The sequence below is a fragment of the Phalacrocorax aristotelis genome, chromosome 4 (assembly GCF_949628215.1).
Source record: "Phalacrocorax aristotelis chromosome 4, bGulAri2.1, whole genome shotgun sequence".
NCBI lineage: Eukaryota > Metazoa > Chordata > Aves > Suliformes > Phalacrocoracidae > Phalacrocorax > Phalacrocorax aristotelis.
This window is the reverse complement of record NC_134279.1, coordinates 82,121,073-82,149,070: the sequence shown is the minus strand read 5'-3', so window position 1 is coordinate 82,149,070 and position 27,998 is coordinate 82,121,073. Positions and strand designations below refer to the sequence as shown.

The 27,998-nt window shown below is 50.2% G+C and overlaps 1 protein-coding gene across 1 annotated transcript in view; it reads left to right on the top strand.

Annotated features, from left to right (window-relative positions):
- Positions 1-20,136, top strand: part of GFRA4 (GDNF family receptor alpha 4) — a 76,610-nt gene extending 56,474 nt beyond the window's left edge. The window contains exons 2-8 of the mRNA XM_075092239.1: positions 5,647-5,925; positions 8,597-8,677; positions 12,136-12,481; positions 15,562-15,671; positions 16,606-16,740; positions 16,972-17,129; positions 19,217-20,136. Coding sequence (XP_074948340.1) covers positions 5,647-5,925; positions 8,597-8,677; positions 12,136-12,481; positions 15,562-15,671; positions 16,606-16,740; positions 16,972-17,129; positions 19,217-19,363 — 1,256 coding nt within the window. The 3' untranslated portion in view covers positions 19,364-20,136. The remainder of the gene's footprint in view (positions 1-5,646; positions 5,926-8,596; positions 8,678-12,135; positions 12,482-15,561; positions 15,672-16,605; positions 16,741-16,971; positions 17,130-19,216) is intronic.
- The last annotated feature ends 7,862 nt before the right edge of the window (positions 20,137-27,998 follow it).

Genomic DNA, 27,998 nt, shown 5'->3' with positions numbered 1-27,998 from the left:
GAGCTGTAGGTACAAAGATTCAGGCTGCATGTTTTTAATGCCTGCTCGAGACACGCAGCATGTTGGTGGCCTGAACTATCTGGCATTGCTTTGACACCCTCAGACGCTACATTCCTGAGTTGTTCTCAGCAAATTCATCCACCCCAGTGCCGACTGGGAAGAATCACTAGAAAAGAGCAGTTTGTACTGTGGGATTTCCTTATGTGCGTGTTATGTTTGTAAACCCATCTAAATCCACAGAGGGCTGATAGCAATGACTGGTGTCATCCTCCTCGCACGAGCTGCTCTGATCTCATCCAGCAGAGCAGCGAGCCAGCTCTCAAAGCGTTCACGGTGCTGGAGCACTGAGCGTGCACTAAACCCAGGGCATGACAGACGGAAGGGAAGGAAAATTTCCCTTGCCAGGGGAACAGCATCCTGAAGGGGATTGCTGGGCACTAGGAAATCCAGGTGACAGCTACGAGTTCTGGACAAGGTGTGTGGGATCCCCTGGGAGGGTTGCTCTCAGGCAGGTTTGGGGAAGGACCATCAGTATGGCAAGGGTGGTTTCTGGCGAAGCTCTGTTATGCTTTGTATGCTTCTCGCCAGGCCAGGCAGGGTGCAGGGATTTTGTCCAGTGATGTGAAACCATGTGAGCACACATTAGTGCAAAGCAGACAACGAATTCCCGGTGTAGGATTGCCACTCTTGCATACCTCAAGCACTCTTGAGTGCCCCATTGCAAATGAGACCCCTGAAAAGGGGGACACCTGTGAGCCACAACTTCTTGCACTCCTGTCAAAAAATCTAAGGTATGCAGGGGGAAAGGCAGTCCACTGCACACCCTGTGCTATTTCAACAGTAAATGGGAAATTAAGTTTGAGCTGTATCCAAGGGCTTGTTCCTTAGGTAATCCTGCGCACTTGGCTGTAAAATTATGATGGGAAAACATAGTCTAAATAAGGTTTAGCAGTGCCCACCTGCATTAGCCACCCAGGCCCATTCATGCGTCACTATTAGTTTATGCATATTTGGGAAGTCCTAGGAATATTTATTCCAGAATCCATTTCCCATCATTTTTCAGTCCAGGACAACGATGTGTAACAATTTACTTCTGACAGTTCTGCGTAAGCTGAAAGTTTCTGGATATCAGGGAGTTGCCTATTAGCAAGCACTAACATCTATCCCACAGATTTAATTTGAACCAGCCTATTAGGATTGTCCTATGATGGCCACTTCTCCCAGCTGAACACAGAGGGATGGTCTGGTGCTCTCCTCAGGTTTAGACCCCAGTCCTGCAGGTGTCTGTCACATCAGCATGGGATGCGAATATGCAATGTGCTCTCCTAGCCATTTACATGGCCTATGTGCTGGCTGGCAGGCTGGCTTTGGCATGAGGAGACCCATCCAGCTTTGCAGGCAAACCAAGGCTTGAAGACGGACAGCCTCTCACACACCATGACCCGTTGCACGTGATGTGTCTGGACATCAGAAGACCTCTGAAGTGCAGCAGGCACATGAGGTGGCAGAGCAGAAGGGATCCCACAGCATGGAGGATGCATGAGCGCGGGAGGTCCAGCCTGAGCAGGAGAAGAGTGAGAGGCAGGATCTTTCTGCATCTCACTTGTACTTATTGTGCAAGGTTTCGCAGGCCTGATTTAGGAAGAATTATGTAAATGATGTCCAACTAACCTAAAGGGTTAATAAACCACTCCTGTTGGAGGTTTTGGATAGCTATTCTCTTAGCAGCAAATATTGTAAAAGCAAACACCCAACGTTCTGAAGCCAACAGCTTGTCATAGAAATAACAACAGTGTTCATCACTCCCGAGGACTGTGCATAAATCAGGATGTAAAAAGCATTCACACCTAATACATACAAAAACTGGAGGGGGGGGACACGTATCCCAAAGCCACATGTTGAGCAGCACCATGAGAAATGGTGTGATTCCTCCTAAAACATCGGAAGGCCAGGTGATGGTTGGACTGGAAAGGCAGACTGGCAGGGCCCCGTGCTGGTGCTCTCCAGGCATCGTGTTTGCCGTTTCCCAAGTGGCACATGGGGTGATCTTCACACTTCCCTACCCCAGCCACAGCCACATTTCCTTGGTGGTGGAAAATGGTCTCCTTGGAGGAGAGTCAGACCTCCTTGTTCAACAAATGCACTTTGAGATAGCCGTATAAGAAGAACCAAGGGTCTGTTAAGGCAATGGGAAGAGCCAGGTTTTTCTCTTACTCCTGCACACTAGGAGCAACTTTATGTAAGTGTCACTGAGGTAAGCAAGCGCAGAAACAGATGTGCAGCATAGCTACAAACAGGATGTGAAAATAAACTCATTACTCCATCTGCCCACTGTAAACAGCGTGAAATTAGCAGCGAGTGAGGAATAAAAATCCAGACAAATAGACTTTTAAAGAGAGCAGAGGGAGCTGGAAGGTCTGCTATTAGAAAAGCAGAGGCACAGAAAGCCCAAGCCATGCACAGCCCAGTGCATCTCCTGAGCCCCCTCGTCAGTCAGGGGCAGCGGTGGAGGAAAATCCCATGGTGGAGAGTCCGCAAGGTGCTATTTTTGAAGACAAAACCAGAAAGGCTGCTTCATCTTTGGGAGAGAAGATCTGATTTTGCTTTTGTCCCTTCCTGTTAGGAAGCACCATCTATTTTATAAGTCACAGAGGTTGTTTTTTTTTTCCCTAAGAGGCGCTCTCTTAATGTTGCATAAAATTACTCTCTCAGGGGTAGTGTGAGGAGGAAAATGTGGTGTTATGTTGTCTCAGTTGCAAAGACATCGCTAACAATAAAAGCCCCTGAATGATTTGGTTTTTAAGTGACATGATTATGGAACAGGTCATTCGTGACGCTCCACTTCAAGTTGCTTCAAGCACCTCTGTCATAAAGTCTGAATGGGGGTGTTTTATGCTTTGGGCTTGGGCTGCAAATATTCACCCCTGGCCTTTGTTCTATGAAGCAAGTCTCAGCTTGAGGATATATTTACTTAAAATTTTGTGGGAAAATTTCTCAAACAGTCAATCTGTTTGATTTATTTAAAGTGGGATCCCAAAGTGTTTTACAGCTTTTACAGGCTGGCTGTGTTTATAACGATCCTGGGGAGTATCTTCTGCAATTCATGTAGCGGAGAGAGGGAAGGAGGGTCATAATTTCTATTTTAACCTACTTTTCTAGCAGCTGACATGACACTGACAAAGTCATCTCTTCTAGAATAAAACCTGCCATACTTTATCCTTGTCCAGAGGAGATTCTTTGGAGAGAGCCAGAGGAAAATAAGTCAAGCACTTCCCCTCACCCTCCCCGCCATGGGTTCTGCTCAGATATGTGCATGGAAAATTCAGTGGTGTCTGAAAGCAGAGACTATGAGCAGCTCTGGCTCGTTTTATACATCTCAGTGAAATTGCAGACCAAATGATATTTCAAGGAAACTTGCTCCTTGCGTTCAGAGTTCTTCAAGATATGACAGCCCAAGGCAGAGTTTCCTACATGTTGGAAATAATTTCTCTCTCCACATTTGGCAGATCCAAACAAGCCTTGAGTGCTAAATAAACCAGGTCTATGAATAAATCAGGGGTAGGAGAACTCAGATTTGAGGTGTTGTGAGATTTGAGAGAACTGAACGCTTGACGTTGGCCATGAGGCACTTCAAAATAGTCTGAAGTTTGATGAAAGGTTTTGCATTTGAGATGCCATTGGGATATTTCAGGAGGAAACCTCCTGGTGGGTTCACCCAAAGTTTGTAATAAACATAATTGAAATATCTGAACTCCAGCTGCTACTTTCTACTCTAATCAAGAGCAACAGAAGCACCTCCTCTGTAGCAAACACCCTGTGACTGCTGAGGGAAGAGAAATGGATATACTGGGCTCAAGCAGTGAGCTGGGAGGGCAGATGCAGAAATTCATGGCAGGAGACGTAGCAGGTGGGAGGAGGAAAAAGGGACTTTGTGGAGAGATCAGTAGGCTCTTGGAGAGAGGGGAGATCTCATGAAGCCCTCAGAGATGAAAATCAGGGCCCCACATTTATCCCAGGAGAGAGGACTTTCTAATGTTGTCTCAGCTGGGTCTCACGAGGAGCAGACCCTGGAGGTTCTCAAAAACCAGAAGGTGACCAGCCTTATCTACCCCGTGAGGGGCCAATTTCTCATACCCTTCTGGTTCCTATCCAAAGGGAAGACAAGTTCTGTTAGGGACAAGATATCCTTTTGGGAAGCATTTGAGAAGTCCTCCTTCAAGGTCATGACAGCAGTTTCTGGTTTTATAGTACAGCAGGATCTGAAATTATGTTACAGACACGGGGACTGATTCTCCCCTTCCATAAACCAGGTTTCCCTCTTCATCACTGCCCCAAGCCATGGTGCAGTTCTGCCTGACCTATGTCAACATGCTCCAGAGCATCACACCAACTGGAAAGCGTGCCATTTGCCTTATCCTCGACTTCTGCCTCGTCACCTCCACCTGGATGCCACCATGCCCTGCTGAGCACGGCTGAGCCTCTGGCCCTGCCATTGCCGAGGTGCAGCCATGCAGCCGTGAGCCCTCGAGCAAGCACAGGCCAGGACCCATCCCCAGGAGTCAGTCTGCATGTGGCCAGCCTGTTTCAGAAAGGAAGAGCATTTAATAGCATGGAAATGGTCTGCTCCAGGCCGTGGAGGCACAGCACCACTGAGCCCTGCTGATCGTGTTTAAGTTATTGGCGTATACATAGCAATAATGCTTTCCTCTGTCCTTCCAGCATGGGGGAACAGAGCACTTCTGGTGTTTTTACAAGTACCTGAGGAGAATTTACAGAAGCTTGGAAAAGGCCAAGACAAACCAATGGGAGTCCTGGGGAGGTGGTGACAGTGAACAAGGGCCACCTCCTGGGACGCATGTGGGCTGACTCCATCTCAGAACACCCCACACAGACCCATTCATAGCTTCAGGGAGGTGTAGGCAGGGTTTAATCATGTGCAAGGAGGAGAGGCTGGGGTCTCCATAGCATTGGTCTGCTGTTGACATCAGATGGGAAAAATGACATAAAGAGCTGGGGGAGCAAAGGGCTTGGAGGGCTTTTTGAGCTCCAAACAGGAAAGAGCAAACACCAGGAACTGGTCAAGTCTCTGCCACGTATAATCCTGCTTCCAGGCTGACCCCATCCAGGGTCACTCTCTGAAATCAGGAAGAACCTGGTCTCCAGGAGAAAGGTGACCTGTCCTTCTGGCTCCTCAGCTGGATGCCACATGCATGTGTCTGCTGCTGGTAGCTCATCAATATGTGGGAGAGAGTGTTGGGTTGGGGTGTTGGATCTCAGGTTGTGTCTGGTCTCCTTAACAACCCTCCAACTTCCTTTCACCCACTCCTGTCCTCTGTGACACTGCTGAGCAGTGCTGCAGCACACTCGAGAGATGGTGTGCTTCAGCCCCATCACGAGGGCAATCCATGAGCAGGAGTGGCAAGCCCAGGCATTTAAACCCTCCAGCTGTCCTGTTGGAGAGGGATCTACCCCACTTAAAGACTTCAGAAGCAGGGTCATTGCTTGTAGAGTGGATGGTAACGAGAGGGATTTCCACCTCTGCCTGTGAAGATGGATCTCCCAGTCTGGTCCAGCTCATGGGAGGTACAATTCGCATCCCACCAGGGGTTGCTCCATCACCCTCACACTCCTCTCATTCTCTTGCAGAAGGTATGGCGGAAGCTGTCAGCTCGAGCAGGGACTGCCTTCAGGCAGGCGAGTCCTGCACCAACGACCCCATCTGCAGTGCCAAATTCAGAACCCTCCGGCAATGCATCGCAGGCAATGGAGCCAACAAGCTGGGCCCCGACGCCAAGAGCCAGTGCCGGAGCACCGTGACGGCCCTGCTTTCCAGCCAGTTGTACGGCTGCAAGTGCAAGCGAGGCATGAAAAAGGAGAAGCACTGCCTGAGTGTCTACTGGAGCATCCACCACACATTGATGGAAGGTCAGTCGAGCAGGGCACTCATTTCTGATGGGCTACCTAAAAAGAAATTACTGCTGGGGCTTTCTACAGAGCTCCTGAGAACCAAACTGGCTGCAAAAAAGGTCACCCTGGTAATATTCCATTCCCTCTCAAGACCTACTGACCCCCCATGGTAATGACATTTTGGGGAAAGCAATCCTGAACACCTGAGACACCTCCTTCCTTTTTTTTCCACCTGGCCTCTTTTTTATGATGTTTCCAGTATACCTTGAGAACTTTTGCTGGGGAAATTGCATGGTATGTTTGGCATCTAAGTATGCTAACCAAGACCATGAAAGCTTTGGATTTTACAGAAACATTACACAAAGCATGGGCATTGAGGAAAAAACAGTATGAACTTAAAAAAAAAAAAAAGATTCATTCTCTTGGAGGCTCTCAGATGCACCAGTGTCTTTGGGTTAGTGAAGATTTGGGGCTGGTGACATCAAGTTGGAATTTAAAGTGTTCTCAGAGCTGGTATTTAGTAAGTTTGGATTTTGACTTTTTTAAGAGTCATCATAAAAGTGCACCTTATCTGCCATAACTCTTCCTTGTCAGGCTGGTGAGTATTTTATGCACCATGAAAATTAAAATGGGGAATAAAATAGAACCTTCCAGCCATGGGCTGCAAAATAGATTAATAAAACACTAGTGGCTGAAGACTGAAAGGAAAGGCGCAGGGGTGATAACACAGGCCAAAAGGCCAAGCAAGACCAAGAGGATAGAGATTATAATGCACAGGCTTGCCAGAAAAGGAACTGCTTGATCCTGGAAAGCTTGCAGATGCCACAGCTTGGAGGGTGCAGAGCATGGTGATAGGAACTGCTTGGGGAAATAAGATCAGCACCCTCCGGGATCCAATCTTTCCCATAATTACTTGCCAGGTGAACTTGTTTGCATTGAAATGAAGCCTAGGGAAGAGGTGGCAATTCAGCCTCTCCATTCATCTTAGGCTACATCGCAAACCCTTCTCTGCTGACCTTTGTGGCCTGAAGCTGTGGACACAGTTCATCTGTGGCGTGGCTGTGTAGGACAGTGGAGCCAAGAGGACTTCCAGCTCTGGGAGCACTGCTGGAAGAGCAGGGAGAGGATGGCTGGGAGCAGGCATGGGTCTCCAGATGCAGAGTAGGAGATGGCTGCTGGATGGGCTTCCTGCCCAGGGCTTGGGACCTCTGTCTCAGGGATGACTCTGAGGGGGCTGTTATTGGAGACTGTCAAGACTCTGCCCTACTTCTCCTCTGCTGTCATGTCCCAAGCCCTGCATTTTTTCCAGCACCAAGTTCATTTGCAATGCAGATTCACACTCCCAAACCTTTGATTTCCTTGCCTTGATTTCCCTGGGGAAATATATTTCATAATAGTCACATGTTTCAGAGTCCTTACACAGGTTTAATTGACTGAGAAAGGAAGCCAATCCACATGCTCCGTGTAGGGCTTCATCTCTCAGTCATACGTACCCAGGAGGCTGTAAAAAGCTTCCTAGAAGCCCTCTTATAAAATCAATTGTGGAAGTGTGTGCTCAGGGAATTTACAAAGCATACTATTTGCTCAGCTTCTCTTGAGCACGCCTGTGTTTAGCCACCTTCCCATTTGGAGACACAATAACATGATGACAACCCGATAACAATTCTCTGATAAGGTGCTATATCATCAGGACATAAAACTGCTACGCCGGAACATACAAATGGGCCCCTCTCCAGTCAGTAACGATGCAAGATATTTCAATGAAGGTGTAAAGCTGCCTTGTAATGCACCTGTGGTAATTGCACAGGGCTGCGTGCCCTGGGAGCCATTTCTTCCTGACCGCAGCTGGTGATCAGCATATGCCCGGAGCGTGAGGTTTGATAGTCCTTTTATCCCAGCCAGTACATCTGCTGCTGCTGTCCATATCCATCTAAATGTCTAATAAAAAAAAAAATGATACTGAGCTGTTTGCTTCAATAATATTCTGTGGTATCCATCAGGATGACGGGGCATTACAGACCATTGAGCGGATGAAAGGGAAACACCAATTGAATAAAATTAGCTTCCCAGCAACTTAAAATTGAAGGGGGGAAGTTTCTGCAGGAGCTGTGGGTCATTAGCTCCCTACCAAGCAAGAAAGGGCTGTTGGCAAGGAGAAAGGGAGAGGTGTTAATAAATACGAAGGCATGTGTTGTCACACACACAACCCTGTGCACAGACCTGCTGTGTCCTAGAAACAGGTGAGGTCCATTGACCCAGGGAGAGATATATGGGAAATAGCAAGGATGGTGGTGGAAACCCCATGTATGTAGGGAGCTGGTGGTTTGAGCTCTGTCCATGTGGCCTGAGCTCTGTCCATGAGCAAAAGCCTGCGTCCTCAGTGGCAATCTCTGTAAAGGGGCCCAGGACTTGAGCTATAGAGGGTTGCAACTCAACAGTTCCCTGAGAGGCTGTCGTACTCCAAAGCTGTGACATATTTTTAAAAGCCAGTTACATCCTATTCCCTTCTTTAAGGATATGGCCACACATCGGTTCCTGTGACTCTGAGTATCCATTCACTTACCGCCTTTAAGGCACACCTCCTTGGACCCACCAAGCAAACCTGCACTGCAGCTGTTGAACCTTGTACACCTCTGACATCCCTCAGGAGCCTCAGTTGCCTTCTCACCAACTTTTCTTTTCAATCTAGGCATGAATGTACTGGAGAGTTCCCCTTATGAGCCATTCATCAGGGGCTTTGATTACGTCCGGCTGGCATCCATCACGGCAGGTAGGTGGGTGGGAAGATGCTCTTACACTTACTGGTTCAAACTGGGGGGAACTGGCTGTGGGATAAAGTGCAACAGACAGGACAGTCCTTTGTGTTCTCTTGTGGTCTCTTCACAAAGCATTGCATGGTTCAGGTCTAGCAATCATTTTTCCAAGGAGCTGCTTATGATTCCTGTGCTAAACTGCTACCTATCCTAGGAAGAAGCACTTGTGATTTTTGTCCTTGGCCTTTTTTCGTGTCCGTACTGTGAAGGGCTGGGTCTGAGGGACATGGTAGGAAGATCTCCAATGAGCCATTACAGGTGGGCTGCTCTCCATAGCAGGTGGATGACCTGCACCATGCAGACACCCTGCCCAGCAGGGGCTGCTTGGGTATCGTTTGGTACGAGAAGGCGCTTCCACATCAGCCACAGTGCCAAACTCTGCAGGCAAAAACATCAATAACCTGACCTACCAGTTGATCCCAGCCACAGCCTTTAACCCCATGCCCCGAGGGCAACCTCAGGACTCAGACCCACGTTCTGCTCTGCATCATGTAATCCACTTAATAACATGAGCAGAGCTGCCCAACACCTTTTAACCCCCTCGAGGGCATGAACCCCTCGGCTCAGCAGTTAAAAGGTCAGTGCAGTAGCTATTAAGCCATCCATCACCAACATCACAGCTGCCACCACAACCAGCTTTCGGCTGGCTTATGCACCACAGCCGCAGGGAAGCCTTACCAATGGTGATGGGTTTTTTGTTATCAAGCTACCCACCTGGGAGCAGGTAATGTACTCCTCGTGTGTCTCTGGCAGATGTGCCAAAACATCAGTGCCGCTGCAATGCAGCTCTCCCCAAACGCGCACCTGGCTCTGGGGTGGCATCCACAGCTGGAGTGCACCCAAGCGAGAAAGGAGCAGCAGGTCCCCGCAGCCGATGGATATCTGCAGTCCCCACAATGGCAAGGCACATGTTAGGTGAAAATGTCCAGGAGCAAATTAACCCATCAGCCCTCGACAATCTGAGCAGCGAGGGGAAGGGAGGGGTTGCTCCCTGACCTCACATCTTCTTATTGACTCCACTTGACTGATCTGAGCATGGAAAGTGAAGCATGCACAAAGCTGTTTGCTGGGTCATGGCCTTCGTTCCTAGAGTTTTCCCCCATCTGCTGAAAGTCCTACAGGGCTCTTCAGAGCACGGCAAAATCTAGGGATGGGGATTTTTATGCATGTTTAACGCATTGTCAGGTTTTTAAAGCAGCCTGCAAATGGCTGGGCAGCAAAGTGAATGGGCCCAGAGCAGCAGGGATATGTACCAAAGGACTCAGCATCCGTCCAGCGACATGAAGGTTCTTGGTTTAACCTTTTTTTCCCTATTTATACTCATCAACAACTTCTAGAAGATAACTTATGACCTGCTGCCCTGCGCCTGCCAATGCCCAGGATCATATGTTCAGCATTGCCAAAGGTCTCTCTTTCAATTGTACTAAAAAAAAAATACACAAGAACTTGTTGAAACATAAGGCATCCCCATGACCGTATGCCAAGTCAGAGCAAAAGATATTTTTAACCCAATTTTACATAAACAATATATGGCCACTATTAAAAACTGTACAAACAGAATTATATCCCTCCATTCTAATTGTAGTGGTGATTTTAAAAAGCGCATCCTCTGTTGTTGCGTGGGAAGAGGAGAAAAGCTAGCATGTTCCCTGTGATTCATTAGCTGAATGGGTAATGAAACTCTTCCAAGTAACTGTTTCCTACGCGTTTGCTGACAGCTCCCCAGCGTAAACCGATGCTCCAACAATATTAATCTCTGGGCATTTTTAAAGGAAGTACCTACGTGGTGGGAACACACCGAGCAGAAGTTTCACCCATCATAAAATAACTGCAAAACTTGGAATTTGTCTTCCAGCTCACCGTAAGCAGCGGGGACAACAGGAAGGGAAAAATAAATGCTCGGAGAAGGAGCATCTGATAACATCAGGGCAGCCCGTTTTGAAGTGCTCAGAGACACTGCCAATGTTTTAACGCTTGTCAGCAGTGACTGGCTGGTTTTAACTCCCGGCCAAAGATAGGGCTTGACTCTGCGTTGAAAATTTATTCTGGGGATTTTTCCTCTGTGAAAAAATCCTCTCGGCTGGGGAGAAAGTCCTTCTACTGTGCTTCAGGTCACGGGCTTAATTCAGAGAGGTGAAAAATGGCTTCAAATTCATTTTCTCTCTCATGCTTGGAGGGCCTTCATCTTATCTATCCTATCAGGCAGAGCCTAATGTCATTGCCCCCCTTATAAAACAGACCCCCACCCATCTTTGAAGGATCCCTAAAACCAGTGTTATACAAATACCTTTCTTTTTACCCTGTTCCCTACATTTGCAGAGGAGGTTGTCAGCATACAGACATACAGAGACCCCTATTTGCCTACCGAAGACAGCGTGTTTCTCATCCATCACCACAGTTCTTGCTTTATCTTCCTGAGTGTTCCCCCTGCTGCAAGTTTTCCTCCACCTTCCGTGCATCCCCGCAGCACGTCCCTGCTCTCCCACCCAGACTGCTAATCTGGGACTTTCTTTCCCCTCTTGTTTAAGAGGGTGGAAATGCAGAGCAATTTCCCTGAAGCCAGCGAAGGGGTGACCTTGCAAAGGGTGGGAGGAGAGACCCACATGCTCTCACATGCAGGCAGCATCAAGGGCCCAGGGGCATCAGGGTGGGTGGTAGCTCTGATCCCCATCCCATGAAGGCACCGTTGCTACTCAGGACATGGGAAAACTGGGCACGACTGGTCTGGATGGGGGAAGTCAGAGCACTGTTGTGGTGCTTTGAGACCCAGACAGCTCCAACTCAGCTGGGCAGGTCCTGGGATGAACATAGCACAGCTGCTGCCAAAGCCAGGCTTGACCCCCTGAAGGCCCGAGGAAACTCATTGCACCCGGTAGAGAGTCTGGGGTGCAAGGGTGAGTGCAGACCACCCATGTGTCAGGAGACCCAGCTTTGCTACTGACTCGGTGTTTGATATTGAGCAACATTTTGGGAAAAGAAGGTCCATTAGAAGAGGTCCCATCACACTGGTGGATCCAGTCACGGCCATAAGTAGATGCACTTTCTAATGACTGCTGCCTTCCCAGGCCTCACGTTGGTTAATTGACATTGGTAAAGTGTTATGAGATGCCCAGGGTAGAGCAAAGCTTCATTTCATTAAATGTAGGAGCTTGGTGGATCAGGCTCTGGGGTGTGAGGTTTGTTGTGTGGGCATGGCACCTCTTGGGAAAGGTGAGTAGGGAAAGGGGATTTGGTCCTGCCAGGACACAGAGAGCAAATGTGGACTTCACCCTGGCCCCTGCCTTCCCAGAGTGGGGTAGTCTTACCGAGGTGGCCATGGATGGGAGCAGGATGGGGGTGAAGGTCTCAGCATAAGGTGGTGCTGCTGGCAGGGAGGTCAGCACAAACCCCATCACCATCTCCCACTACCCCACAGGATCTGAGAACGAGGTGACCCAGGTGAACCGGTGTCTGGACGCTGCCAAAGCCTGCAACGTGGACGAGATGTGCCAGCGGTTGCGGACGGAGTATGTCTCCTTCTGCATCCGGCGCCTGGCCCGGGCCGACACCTGCAACCGCTCCAAGTGCCACAAGGCTCTGCGCAAGTTCTTTGACCGCGTGCCGCCCGAGTACACCCACGAGCTGCTCTTCTGCCCCTGCGATGACACAGCCTGTGCCGAACGCCGGCGGCAGACCATCGTTCCTGCCTGCTCCTATGAGTCCAAGGAGAAGCCCAACTGCCTGGCGCCTCTGGACTCTTGCCGGGAAAACTACGTCTGCAGGTAACGTTCACGCACTGGGGTGGCCAACATGGAGAGCTGTCCCTTGGACAAGCTTGGGGCTCATCCACCGGTGACCTGAGCCAATGCAACCGCCTGAAGGATCCTGTCTGGAGGCACCCACCCCACCACCACCCACCGACACAGGCCATTGCCTGTGTGGCTCCTTCCATGACCCATGTCCTTGTCTCATACTCTATACAGAAGCATTAACAGACAGAGGAAGGTTTGAGAAGTTTGTGCTGGAGCTTTTTTAGACCTCTTCTATGGGGTTTTAGCTTTGGTCCTAAAGAAAGACCCGTTATGGGAATAGTTCCAGGAAGGTGCAAGCTAAGCAGGGATGTGGTGTGGGGTGCTTGCAGTCACTTTCATCAATCTCTCTCCTCACTGTCTATCTCCCTGAGCCCAGAGCATCCTACAGGAGCACCCAAGCTATCCTAGCAGTCACAGGCACTTGTAGGAACCTTAAAACCACAGCTTTGGGTATTTTTAATTAGAAAATTAATCACATATATAAGAAATAAACCCTTCTTCTTCAAGGCTGGATGTTCTAGTGATTGCAATAGGAGTCTGAGAGTCACAGTTCTCACTATAGATCCACCACGTAGTAAGTGGCCAGGGTGGTTTGCTCCTCTGTTTCCATTTAAGCCCCATGCATGCACACGCGCACAGGCCCATCCCAATGTGCACACTCACAGTCATACCCCTTCAGTGTTTTTCCCTCAGCTGTACTATTTTTCACCCCTCTATTTCTCAAAAAGTCTTTGATATTCCAGAAGGTTAAGGCACAGCTCTCAGGAGTGGAGCCCATCCGTCAGTAAGAGGTGTAAGGCCGTACCAGGAGCCGTACTGCACCAAACGTGGCGGGCCAGCTCAGCGACCGGCGCGCAGCTGCGGCCACGAGCAGACACCTGGAGAAGAGCACCAGAGCAAGTGTCGGGCACATCTCCCAGTACTGTCCCAGCCTCTGATTACTGTGGGCTTTGGGACTTCCTGAGCTGAACTTCCAGCGACCGACCCCTACCAGCAGGTCATTTTTAAGTTACAATTTAAAAATGATGTCTTTTCACAAAGGGAGGTGAGAGCAGCAGCATCCTCTTGGAAGGATGGACTGGCATTAATACCATCACCCCTCTGCACCCCAGAAATGTGGATTAAGGAGAACAACTGAGCTATGTATCTGAAGCTGACTCTGAAAGATGCAAAGCCTCTGAGCCACACCAGCTCTTGTTCAGATTTCCCCCAGATACCCAGGGAAAAGAAGACGGACAGGTACTGCCCTCTCCCTAACAAGACAAGTGCACCCAGCAGGGAAGAAGAGGTTCAAAGGAGAGAGTGTTGCTTTCCAGGGGGTTGGAAACCGTTTCCTGCACACAGCACAGCTGTTAATTATATGGTTCCTTGGTCTCTGAATATACGATATAAAACATCCTGAAGAGACCTGGTGGGATCAAGGGGTTGACATGTGACCTGGTCAAAGCTAGCAGTGCAGAAACCACAAGGACAGCCAGGAACAAATCATGGCACGCTAAAGAAATAAGGTAAAGTACACCAGGGCTAACCCTGCCTGCACTGCTTAGCCCTCCTGTTGCTTCTTCACAGCTGTAACCCCCTGAATTTCCCAGCTTGGAGGGGTGGGCTCTACTAACATGAATAATACAAAAGCTGCAACCAGTACCTCCCTTCCCTAAATAATGCAGCAAAAATTTGGGCAAGAAGAGTTAGCCTGGCCATGGCACAGGAGAAAAGGGTTGGTATGGGGCAAACATGGGAACAAAGAAGATAAGAAAAGGAGAAGACTGAGGAGGAGGAGAGAAGTGGGCAGGAAGGTGTGAGTCGGGGGGCTGACAGTGACCAGGAGCACCGAGAAAATGTCTGGCAGAAAGAGGCTGTCTGGGAGGAGAAACATGCTCAGTTTTTCTGAGATTGCTCAGACAGAGCAAACGTTTGAGGTTCACAGTTCAGACACTGCAGGTTGTCATCTAAAGGACCTTACCTTCACATGTCAGTGGTGCTGGTGCTTGCTTGAGCTTCCTAAGCGGCGCAAATGCCATGTGAGATGCCTTCTTACCTGGCCACGGGATGCTTGTTTAGATGGATCTGACTCTCCAGTGGGTCCTTTTTCCTGCCCAAGAGCCCCACATGGATGTCTTAGAGAGCCTACAGTGTCCAAACACCGCTGGGTGCCTATGTGCCAACAACGGCCTCATCCCCGAAGAATTAGGTGGCAAATATCTGGTTGGCAGCATGACTTACAGAGTTTATTCAACCAAGATAGCAGAGGAGCCACATGCAAAGAGCAACCTAGCAACCTGCCTGAATGATGCACCTACCTCCCTGCGTGGCCCAGACAGCCCCAACAAGTCCAGCGTGTGACTCAAAGCTCCTTTGTGCTAAGCGGTTTGGTGCTCTGACCTAGGCAGTGTGAAAACCGAGGCACAGCGGTCTGTGGTCATACACCTCTTGCTCCACAGGCTCCAGAGTCCAGCCGCCTCCTGAGAATGGGTGCCTGCAGCAGCCCTGATGACGGGCAGAGCATTTCATATCTAAGCCTTTAGGCATTTCCCTTAATCTGAGAATGACCTCAACTCCATTTAGAGCACAGTCTTTGAAGAGAGAGAAACTGGACCAGAGTGATTCCTTCTTTTGGCAAATCAGCCTAAAAATGAAGGCTTAGGTCTCTAGGGGAAGCTATTACCCAAGAACCAGATAATGGCAATACAGAATGAATTCTCTCGCTGCCTGCAACAGCTCTTCCCTCGAAAACCAGTTTCACACATCAGAAAACAAACATTTCTTCCAAGACTGGACCTTTCTTGCAGTCCCAGAGGAAGCCTGTAGAACATGAACTACAGCCCCTGTTCATGTCTCATCTCAAAGGGGTAAAACCCACTTCTGGGTTTGTTGAGGGGGGCAGGAGAGTATAAAATGACATTAATTCAAACTGGTTTAGCAGCACCTACAGCAGCAAAGGATTTTGCAAATGTGTCCGCTTCTGAAAACACCACCAGTGTGCTGTTATGTCCCTTTTTGCCCTGAATAGCTGTGCTAATGTGCCCTATTTTGTGCTCCCGCTCCATCAGGTCACGCTATGCGGAGTTCCAGTTTAATTGCCAGCCGTCCCTTCAGGCTGCGAGCGGCTGCCGGAGGGACAGCTATGCTGCCTGTCTGCTGGCATATACAGGGATCATAGGTAAGAGGCTGCATCCTTCGGCTGCTCTCTCTCCCGCTCTCTGGGTGGGAAATACCTCCTCTGACTCCGGCCAGCAAAAAAGCTGTGAGGACAATAAGGTAGAGAGGTGAGGCTGGGATCTCTGGAGATGCTGGGCTTTCTCTCTGCCATGACCAGAGAAGGAGCCCAAGCCATGAGCATGGGGTAACCTTAGGACAGCTGCAGTGCAGGGAGAAAAAACATGTGCCATGGGCTGTTGCAAGATCCCAGCCTCTCTCTCAGGTAGAAATAAAAGGGCCACCCCAGGGCATCTGCTCTCTCAGGGGTTTCCTGCTGCCATCGCCAGTGATGCTACTGGAAATCACCATCCACTGCCATCTTGCTGACTTCAGAGGATGTCAAATTGGGTTTTCAGATGTTGCAGAGACCCAGCTGGAAGCAGTTAGCACAAGCACAGCCAGAGCCCAAAGAAAAGCGCCAATGGCCATTGGACTTGTTCCATCCTGATGGATGGGATAGACTGACAGCTTTTTGGGTCAAGATTTCATTCTGGTTTAATCCTTCCTTTGTTGTCTCTGACCATTCTGGAGATTGAGCTTGGCTTTTTCAATGACAGCATGGAAACCCTTACACACATTCACATACAGTTTTTGAATGTTATTAGGGAACTTGAGTTCCCAGGAGCTGCCCATTCGTTGCACTGATAGCACATTTTAATTGACTGAAGGCTTTGTTGGTGGTGGGGTGAACAAAAGGGTTGCAACTGCCCCAATTCTCCTCCCTGGGAGCAAAACAGACCAGTCACCAGCACTTGTAGGGTTTTCTTGTGCTGCCAACACAGAGGGGCTCAGCTGAGGCTGTAAGCAGACCAACCCAAGAGAGTAGCAAGGAGAGAAATCATTGTCCCTCTTGAAGTACCAGCCTTGCAGTAACATTTCTCCATCCTGCCCGGCAGGCAGCCCCATCACACCCAACTACATCGACAACTCAACTTCCAGCATATCTCCCTGGTGCACGTGCAATGCCAGTGGCAACCGGCAGGAAGAGTGTGAGAGCTTTCTCCACCTCTTCACCGACAATATCTGTCTCCGTAAGTATCACCCGGCACATTGCTGCTCCGGCAGCATCGCCCGCAAGCTGGTGAGGCTTCTTGTGAATGAGGGTATGAAGATGCCCTGGTCCTCAGGAGTCTATAGGTGTCCAGACCCTCAGGCATGCATTTGGGTGATGTAGCCAAAGGAGGTTGGAGAAGTGATGTGTGTGCTTTCCCTCGGAAACGTTGCCCTGACAACACTTTTCTACATCTCTTTCCCACACAAAGAAAATGCCATTCTGGCTTTTGGCAACGGGACCTACCTGAACGCAGCTGTGGCCCCATCCATCCCCCCCACCACACAGATGTACAAGCAGGAGCGAAATGCCAACAGAGCCGTGGCGACCCTCAGAGAGAACATCTTCGAGCACCTCCAGCCCACCAAGGTAGGAGAGGGCTGACCTGGCCCTAAGAGATGCTTGGCCATGTCTACACCTCCTCCATGCCCTCCAGACCTCCTCGCCTCAGACCTCTCTTCCATCTGTGTCATTTCAGCTACGTGCAGACATTCAACCTCCCCTTCTCCTCCTGGACTCCCTGATTCACCCTCTTCTTCATGCCCTTTCCCAACATCAAGCACAGGGTTACATGCTCCTAGCCCTGACTCTGCCCTCCAATTTTCTTTTCTTTTGTGGGTGCTACAGAGATATATGGGTTTTTTTAGAAGTACTGGGAAATCCATGGGCTTCTCAGGAGTGTAGAAGGGGAGTGAGGACCACTGGTTTGGCTCTTCACCCTCCTGAAGGGCAGCCGCACAGCTTCAGACAAGCATTTCAGCTGCCTGGGAGACAGATTCCTCCCTTGTTAGATGAGGATCCTGGAGGTCATAATGTTGAGCGTTAGCTGACTGAGGTTTGATAAGCATTGGAAAATTTCAGATGAAAGGTTCTAGTCATCAGCAAATTGTTAGTATCAAAATAACATTAATTTGAAATTATTTTAAAACAAATAGATTAATTTACTGATGATGGCAGTAGTAGGCATTAATTTTTTTTTTTTTAATAAAAAGCAATGACCTTGATTTTCCACCCGCCAGAGTAATTTTCAGACTGAATTATTTTACTATTGAATAATTAACAGCGACCCTGATTCGCTGAATGTTCAGGTTACAGAAACTGTCAATTAACTACACTCCAAGGACTGAGCGTGGGCTTTGCACTGGGCTAGTTGCTATGTTCAGAGAGCTTCCACACACGGGTTTGTTTTTTAAGCCTCTTCCCTTTTTATTTTTTCTGGGAAAACACCCAGTTCACCTTCCTCCACCCTGTTTTCACAGAGCGTCAGGTTGGGAGGTGCAGAAATGTGGCCTCGGCTTTCCTGACTGCTTTTCAGGGCATTGGTGGCCATGCACAGCACAGGCATAATTTCATCAGGCCATAAACTTTGCACCCAGGCGATATGGAGGATTTGCTTCTAGCCGGTGCTCCCCAGACCTTAGTGCAATACAAGTAGCGGCCTGAGGTCCAGACCTTGCACTGAGAACTTTGTCCTGGAAGTGATGGAGAAGCTGTAAACTTCCCTCGTGACTGACAGTCCAGCCCAGATAGGCAACTGCTGCTGCCACCAGCGGGTGGGAAGCTGGAGAAGGCACCTGCAGTAAGGGGTGGCCCTACCACGTCGCCAGCCTCCCCGTGACAGCAGCACATCCCTCTGCTGAGGTGTGAGTGCTACTGGAGCATGGTCCCTGCTGACACTGCAAGAGAAACCAGTTGGGTCTTGACTTTGGACTCAACTTCAAATCCAGATCCTGTTCAATGTTTAAATGAGGCCCCTGGACCTGAGGAGGAAAGCTACCGTGGCCCAATTAGTCCATCTGCTAATGATCTTCATAGCAGTGCAGAGCCTTGGCTCTAAATTATCTCAGTTATCAACTAATGCAAATAGACATCTCTAGTAAAGCCAGTTTTCAGCCACAGATGTCAGTGCAACATAAAAGGAGAAGGGTGCAGTTTGTCTGCAGGGGGTGGGCACCCAGGGTGGGAGTCAGCCATGTAAACACACGCACCTGGAGTAAACCACCAGCTGCTGCTTGGTGAAACGTCTACCAGACCCGCGGGGATGTATTCAACACCCAGCGGACATCTCCACCTGAAGAGGCCACCAGGTCAAGCTGCTGGCCAGCAGTGGCTCCGTAGGCTGCATGGACCTCCATTGACCAGAGTTGGCATCCAGGCACCCGCCTCACACAAAGACACCTCCAAACAGTGTCCAAACCTGTGGGCTGCACACCCAGTGCCGTTCCCACGGGGTGACCCCGCTGTATGCCACGGCACTACCACCGCGTTCACCACCATCTCCAACAGAGCTCAGCTGACTTCCAGACTAGGCTTGGGGTGTTGAGACTAGTCCTGGCTCCCTCTGCGCATGCACACACATAGGAAGGTTGCGAAGTCCCCAAGCCCTAAACCCTCAGAGGGACCAAGGTGGGGAACAACCACTCCACTCACCCCATGCTGCCTCCTTTCTCTCGCAGGTGGCTGGAGAGGAGAGGCTCCTGCGGGGCTCCACTCGTCTGTCATCAGGGACCTCCAGCCCAGCGGCTCCCTCCTGCTGGGCAGCCTCTCCGCCGCAGATGTGGCTTCTCCCCGCTCTTGCTGTGCTGAGCCTCTTCGTGATGTGAAGCAGGGCGGGCACACGCCAGGCAGAGACTCTCTTTGTGTTGGTTTCTTTACAAAACAACCAGACCAGTAACTTTTTCGGGGGGTGGGGGGGAAGGAGGGAGGCGATGGGAAGGAGAGGTGGGCATGTGGGCATCCCTTCCTCCTCCTCACCCGTCTGCCAATTTATTTGATTTTATACAATCAGCATCGTCAACAACCAGCGCATTCTTGGTCCTGGCCACCTTTCCACCCCACAGCTTGGTTGTTGTCTCTCCAGCTCTCTGTGGATGGGGTCAGAGACATGGACAATTCCCTTGGAAAAGGAGAAGGAGAGAGTTGAGCCAAGAAATGAGACCTGCAAAGGAAATGCTTTTGCCTGCCCCAGCCAAGGGGGGAGAGACTTTTGATGGATGAGCAGTCAGGAAGTTCCCTGAAGCCCTGACTCACGTTGGGGGGCTCTTGACAGGACACATCAAGCGATGTGGCGTTCAGACTGTCTCCAGGGTTGCTCAGGATCTGAAGGACATCCCACCTGGTTCAGACTGAAGAAACCAGAGCACCGGTGAGAAGGTGGTTGGTTTTGTTCACTGGAGAGGGTTCTGAAGCACCTCTGGGGTGGACCAAATCACTACAAACTGGCTGGTGGGGATTATCCACCGCTTGAAACCATGGCCGGCGTGCAATCAGCATGCAACTCCAAGCTATTATCTAGCCCTCGGGGCCCTCCTTTTTAGAGAAACATGTGTCATGTATCGATGGTGTTCAGGAAGAAACACGTGTGTTGCGTTTTGTTTACGGCTGGCTTTCTTCGTGTCCCAACCCAGCATCTCTATTCACTAGTCCTGTAACGTGTTTGGGGTACGTATTTTTTTTTGCCACATCCAAACAACCAGAGGCCAATGTTGTCCCACTCCGAGCTAACCTTTCTCCATGAGGGATGAATGTGTGAGCCCGTGGGCAGGACTCGATGTGAGCCCAACGCAACCCATTCTCACAAGTTACCTGTGCGTCCGCCGGTCTCGCAGAGAGTCAGAGGGTCTTCAGTCAGGGCATTTCATCAGTTTTCATGGGAAGAGATAGGATAGAAAAGGTTTGCTAGATACCACCCTGGGGACATAAATATCCAGCCCATTTGTGGAAAGGCCAAGTCATGAATCATGTCATGGGTAGGGAGAGGATTGCTATGGTTCCCCTCCTTGAAGAACTGGCAGAGGCAAATGCTTGTGTCCAGGTTAGCACGTGAAGGACATTGCCTCCTGTCAAAGCCTAGTTCCTCAGTCAAGAGGTCATTTAAGCAAAGGCTGGTGAAGTGACCAGTTCTACTGAGCTGCAACCAGAGCCCAGCTGGAGGGTGAGGACAAATGTCTCTCTGGTGTCTCGGGCACAGGGGGGCAGATGTGTGACCTTGGGCTACTTGAGCACTTGGGGGTCTTCCCTCAAGGAGGTGAGCTGAGGACTCCTAGTTCCTTCTTGGGGGGCTGAACCCCTCACTAGATCAAGCCAAGAAAGAAGATGGTAAGGAAGGGTGAGAAGGTTTCTCAGGATAAGCGCTTACCCAGGGTGACCGCCACGGGAGGCACAGGAGTAGCTCCAGATTCTCCCTGAGTATTTAGGCCTGGGCTTTTCAGCAGCCCATTTATTCCTCGGTTTCTGCTCCTCCAAGGAACATTGTTAGTTCCTCAGCATTCAGATCCGTAGAAAGGCTTAGCAGCAGCTGACGCAGCAAAGTCCAGCGCCTTTTATTGCCATTCCCTGTAGATCACCTTCCATCATTTATTGCTTCAGATTTTGCTGGGAAACAGCAGCAACTTTCCTGGCCTTTGTTCCAATATGAAACCACTCTTGGTTTCAGCTGAACACCTGTGGATATGTAAGACATGCACAGAAATCCTCCTGCCTGCATCCTATCCAAAGTTCTGCTCCTCGAGGTCCTTGGGGCCGTAGCACCTGGTCGTCCTAATCCAGGGCTGTGTAAAGGAACGTGCCAAGGTCCAAGTCTTGTGGGCAGGGTGCGAGGTCACACCCCGAACTGAAACTCGCATGTGAGATCTTCACGGCTAAGCGGCTCATGCGGATCAGAAAAGCAGGCAGGGAGGCAGCACTACAGGCAGGGAAGTCTCTTACCTCCCTACAAAGTGCCATAGCCATCGCTGCATTGCTGTGAACATCTCCCCTTTATCCCGGACATCGGTGTCCTCCGGAGAGGTCTGGAGACCGTGGAGCCCTCTGTGCACCAAGTGACATGACTACCAGCTGCAACTCTGCAAAACTTGTGTCCACAGAGCCACACGTGAGCAAGGGATTAAACCCTGATGCTCAGCCCTTCAAAGGCAAGGAACTACCTCAACATCATGAGGTCAGGCTGTGAATTGCCTTCTTCTGCCACTTCCCTTTCACGTCGTGTAGTCGCGCCCTGCTCTTCTACACCTCTGGCCCCGGCAAGCCTGTCTCCACCAGCCTTTAATCTTGCGTGAGCTGAGTCTCTGCATAGGATGGGCATGCAAGTGCCAGCTTCTTTCCAGGAGTACCCACTCCTGCAGTCTCTCATGGCTCCACTCCTGTGTCTCTTGTAACTCACTGGAGGCGATGTTGAAACGCCACTTTGCCGTTTCCTTCTCTGATTGAGAGCCAGCAGAGACAGGCTTTTCCTAGGTGGTCAGGATGAGTGGCAACCCCACTTCAGCTCTCCCTTCGGGCTGGTGTGTTATGAAAAATAGATGTGGATGATCCTATTCATAGACTACAGGGGATGGAGAAGACCTCCAGAGGTTACCTTGTCCATTACCATGTCCCACGGCAGGACCAATGGTTTGTTTACACTTTCTGGCAGATTCCTTTTAAATGATTTTTTAATAATTTCAGTGAGCGACATCATCATCTCCCCTGGATTTATATCTTGCTTTAAAGACTCCTTAGGCTGTTAGTTTTCTCTAAGCTGATGCTGAGAGATCATGGCCTGATCACAGGCCAACGAGACCCTCAATTCCCATTGCGGTTTTGGAAGGATGGCAGACCAACAGTGCCCCAAGGCTGTGGAAGGTGACAGCCAACTACCATGGAACATATCACAGAGGCGTTGCATGAGAAGCTCAAAAAACACGGCAACGGTCTGTCGGGATCCTTGCAAACCCTGCCGCGAGTTACTCTAAATGGGTGTCTGCTAGAGGGGTTTCCTCCCTGTGCCCTTGATTGGGGGACCTCAAAAACATCTGTGAAGCTGAGGTTGTAGGTCTGAAAACGTACTCCCTGTCCTCAGCCTTTGTCCTGTGCTGTGAGTTTGGATACAGAGTGCTTCAAGCGCCGTCCCAGGCCAGGTCCTGCACTGCTGGGGGTTCCCCATGGTCTGGGGATGCTTTGACATGAAGGGAATAAGGCACAGAGCAATGAGCCTCTTGCCCAGCAGGAAAGAGCCAGGGGGTTGGGATGGGCAGTCATGTTACACAGAATTAAAAAAAAAAAGTAATCCACACATCTACATGACTTTTTCCTGATCATTTCACCCTTCTTGCCAATACTTAGTGCCAATTCTCCCTCCAAGCCTGTTCATGAATCAAACTTTGCAAATAAAAAGGATGTTTTCTGAAGCAGTCCTTCTGGAGGAAGGAAACCCAATTGCATTCCTCCCCACCCGCAAACACATGCGTGCACGGGCCATTTCTTTTCCCTTATGAAAAATCAGTAATTTTTTTTTTTAAATGAAATTTCATCTCTTTTGAACTCTGTGAAGTGAATCATGGATCTTCATTTTTGAGCCTCTTGACTAACCACCAAAGCCATAGCAGCTGCTTGTAAAGGCGAAGGACTGAGCGAGCCAAGAGAGAAAAAGGGAGACAATATCTTTTAGGAATTACTCCATACCTGGGGACTTTCGTAAGCACAAAGAGTCATGGGAAAAAAATAAAAAGAAAAAAGAACCAGCCAAACTTTCTGTAGCCACCAAACTCTATTACTTTGACCGCTCAGCACCGTTTCCAGCTGTTCGGCAGTCCTGAAAGCCTGTGATATATTATGTATGTACAAATACCACGTCGTCGTCAAAGCAAGAGCATGAGCAGGGAGGGAGGCACCGCGGCGGGGAGCTGGTGCAGGAGCAATAACCCCGCAGGGAGCGGGGCGACGCCAAAGGCTGTGTGCGTGCGTGTGCGCGCACGTAGGGCAGGATGGTCGATGTCTGCGTAAGCTCCTGGGGTATAGTCTGTACTTATCTCTTCTGTACATTAAATATTCAAACATATCCATAAATAAAGCACACATGCATTTTCCTGGTTCCCCCCCCCCCCGCCCCCGCTCCTGTCTGCGCCACCGGGCTGTCCATGTCTGCATGTCCAGGCTGGCGCATCTGCCGCGCTCACCGGTCCCACGCTGGAGGGATAGCTGGAAGAAATGGGGGGATGTTTTTGGGGGGACGGTTGGTGGAATAGTGGGGCTCAGATGCCTTGTGCTTGGCTGGAAACCCAGCTCTGGTCTGCTGCCTACCAGCAAGGAGGGGCAGGAGGTGAACACCCAACTCTGCTGAGATGGAGATGTCAAGGCTGCCCGGGATGGGGACACGGACCCGTGGGGCTGCTTGTGCTGCACCCGGGGGTGACACACGCAAAGCTTTGGGAGCAATTTGGGGAAGATTTAGCTCAAAGCTGGTGCCAGCGCAGAAGAAGGGAGGCTTTGCAAGATGTAGCAGGGATGGGAATAATTCCACCCGCAATTAGCGGCACGTGGTGGAGCCCCTAATGCCGAGATGTCACCGCACAACCCGGGGAGGGGGTGGTGGAAATAACCGGGGTGGGGGGCTGGTGCTGCACCATCCCGCAGGGCACAGGAGGAGGGGAGATGGAGGAGGAGGAGGGAGGGTGGCAGCTCATGCCAGCCTGGGAGACTTCTGTTCATGCCACGAACATCTGTGAGTTATTTTTGGCAACTTGAAAAAAAACAAAAGAGAAATCACAGGAAAATTGATTAGAGGCAAATTGAATGTTTTCTTGCCAATTTTGGGTGGAAAAAAAAATTCTAGAAAACAAACGTATATTAAATTTATATAAAAATAACGTGTGAAATTCAAGTCGGTTCCTAAACACAAAGTGAGTTCAAGGTCGAACCCAGAAACGTTGCAGTTTTTCCTTCCCAAAATCATGTTTGTCTTCATGGATGCACGAAGCAGCTGAGGATGCAGAGGGGGAGCAAAACCTGAAGGTTAGGGCCAGACTCGAGTCTCTCGTCACAGCCGTTTCCTTCCCCACAACACACGGGCTGTGTCGGCGGCCGGGGTTTTGCCGACACAAAGAAAATTTCCTGGGAAAGTTCCAGCTGGTTGAACCTGAAACGTGCTGTGAAAACATCGCAGGTTTGATGCATTTTCCCTGCTTCTTGGCAGGTGGCCGCTCGCCCAAGGTCAGCACCCGAAAATCTGGCGGGGGACGGTCCAGGGCCGGCCGGCGATGCGGGGTGCCAGCGGGTGCCGGGTTTCAGGGGGGACCTGGCCGTGAAGGAGACCTCGGGACTCCCATGGTCGCAGGGTCTGTCCTCGCTCCTGACAGCTACGTGCCGGGGCAGCGTCTGCAGGCTTGATCAGTGCAGGGCAAAGCACGGGGCTGGTTAGGGCATCCTTGCTCGGGGACACAGCAACTGGCTGCAAGCAAGCCTGGAAATCACTCTGAATTCAGGGTGAAGAGATTTTTGGAGGCGGAGCACCACCAATAGCTGGAGGGGGGCTTTGCCTGACCCTCACGTCTATCACATCTCTGGGTCTGGGTCTGGTTTTCTGGGGCACACGCTGTGTCCACAACAAAACTGAGCCCCACTCCCTCCTCCAGCTGGGGCCATCAGCCAGGGATGAAGGCTGAAGCAAGAGCAGGTGAAGCGATTTCCCCCAATTCCCACAGAAAAGGGCCTACAACCTCTGTATCCCCCAGGGCAGAGATGAGCCTGGGGCATCTCTGGAGGTTCGGAGGAGAGACCTGCAGGCAGGACCGGGTGGGGACCGACGATCCCCATCGCGTTGTGACTGCAGACGCAGCACAAGCAAAATCCTGCAGCTGATGTACAACTGCTGCGAGGGGACGTTTAAAGCAGAAACAACAATTTACCATCCGTTATCTCCATGCAAACGGTGCTAATGTGCTGACAGGGGTGGATGCAGCTCGCTTCAGTTATTGAAATGTTGTGTTTCCACACCAAGCGCGGAAACGGCGGATGTTAGCCAAAGGCAAGCGCTGCAGAATTAGCTCTGACATGAAAAATGTTCAAAGCACCTTTTTTTTTTTTTTTTCCTTCTTCTAAGGAGAAATGGAAATGATTTTTGGTGGGAGCAGGGATCCCAGGGAACGTGTCAATGGAAATGCTGCCCGTCGCGCTGTCGGAGGCACGCTGTGGCTGTGAACTGGAAGGCAGACTTGGTAAAACAGTCAGCGAGGTGCTGGTGGGATGGATGGGGAAAGGCAGACACCGGAGTTAGCTCCATGCTTTCATTCCTCATCACGACGATGTTTCATGATTAGCTGTTGCAATCCACACCTCCCCGGTAAATCTCTGCTTCCAAACTGATGTCAGGGGCCAGCGCAGGGATCAGGAGAGGTCACAGAATCACACAATCATTAAGGTTGGAAAAGACCTCTAGGCTCATCAGGTCCAACCACCAACCCAGCACCCCCAGGCCTCCTAAACCATGTCCCCAAGTGCCACGTCTGCATGTTTGGTTCTGTTTTAACACCTCCAAAAGATTAAATCCCACCCTCCTGTGGCATTGCTGGTCACTGCCGCTGGGCTGAGGTCAGAAGCAGCCCCGGGCCGGCAGGCTGTGGGCTCGTGGAGCTGAGCTAAGGGCTTCTCGCCAGGTCACTAGAGAGGAGCAGGTCGTTATCCTCCCTGTCAGAGCCAGAGTGGTCAGAAGCATTTCTGGCAGTGTTTTTTGGCTCCCTGCAGACGTGGCTTCTGGCAGATGCACGAGAAGGTCTGAGTGGGGATCCGGGAACACAGAGAAGCAGCGGGGGAAGGAAGGGTCTGATCGTGCACCTCACTGTCGGATCTTGCTCTTTTGTTTGGGGGCAGATCTTACTGCCCCTCAGACACCCCTAGTGCAGACTCTCTGGAGTCACCAAGGAGAGAACAGCCCTCCAAGGCCATCACGGACCTGACCTCAGTGTTGGCCATGGGTGATGCCTGGTGTCCTGGAATCGTGCAACCGAGGGCGTTGGGTCTCTCTGTGTTGCAGACACAGTTTGGGGAGGTGTTGCTGTTCCTGGCCACCCCTGCAACGGGGGACACTGGGAGCTCAGCCCACCTCTGACTGATGGTGACACCTGAAGCACCACCACTAGCCCATAAATTCATCATCAGGTCCCATCTGTCATCTTACTGAAAGATTCCCCCACCTGCTTTATGTTATGCCTCTGAAAATGGCTCTGAGTTTTCCTTTTGTCACTTGATCACCTGCTTTGTTGCTACTTAATTAGTTCAGAAATCAAAACTTCCAAGGAGAAACAGAAAAACTGCTGCAAAGTGGTTTTTTTTTTTTCCAAAATGGTTAAGCCGTGCTAGCTGCGGAGCTCTGGCTCATTTGTACGTGTCTCTTTCCTCCCCTCTTCCCATTAATGGGGGAAAAAAGCAAGTGTTTGTGCTTCCACCATACCAACAGATGATTTTACTACCAACCAGTGGTGTGTAACCCAGCCAAGAGTTGCCCCGAACCCCACCTTTTCCTTGGGTAAGGAGAAACAACACCCAGCCCCACCCAAAGACCAGCCTTTCTGTAGGGTGGTCGAGTTAGATTGGTTGCTTTGTAAAAAGACTTAAAATTGCTTCCCCTCTTTCTGTAGATGATTGATATTTAAGTCTTGTGGAAAGAAAAGCTGCACGGCAAATACCTCTCTGGCTCCTTACCCAGCTGCGTTCGTTAATGATAGGTGGCACGGCAAAGAGCGTCATCCTGGACGTACGCAGAGCCTCGGAGAGCCTCCACGCTGTCTTCCGCTCCTTCCCTGTAACTCTCTTTTTCTTTGCTAGAAGACAAGAAGAAAAATCAGAGCAGGGATGAAATATGGCCCCATACCTCTACGTTTTATCCTGCTGTCCAAAATGAGCTTAAACTAGCTTTAAAACCACTACCCCCTGCCCACTTCATTTCAAGTCTGGACACACCACGCTGTGCTTTCAGACCGGCATGCTCCGCTCAGCTCGGCAGCAATTTCTGAGAATTGGGCTTCGGCATCCAAGTTTAATGCCATGGGATGAAGTAGCACAACAGCCTTAGGAGACAGCGGTGACTGAAACCTTCATGGCTCATAAATGTCAGGTTCAACTCTGCTTCATCTCAGCAGTGCTTAATTTCAAAGCTGAAGAGCGACATAAAAATAAATGGAGAACAACAGATTGCGTCTCGGCAGGAATCTGTTTCTGGATGCAGGGGCGTGCTTCACACGGGCTTCCAAGGGCTGGGAGAGGAGAGGTCACCTCCGACTTTGCTCTCCTAGCTTTTGTGTGCATCTGAAACGCCAGCTGGCACCAACGTTTGATAAGGTTGCAAAATTACTGGCAAAGCTCTTTGGACGATACGCTCTCCAGGGATGTCAGATTTTTCTCTTCTGATTGAGAGGAAGGAGTGTTTCAGTGGAGAAATTAGCACTGAGGGTAAGAAAGGGAAGAGGCCGAGATCTATTTCTGTCG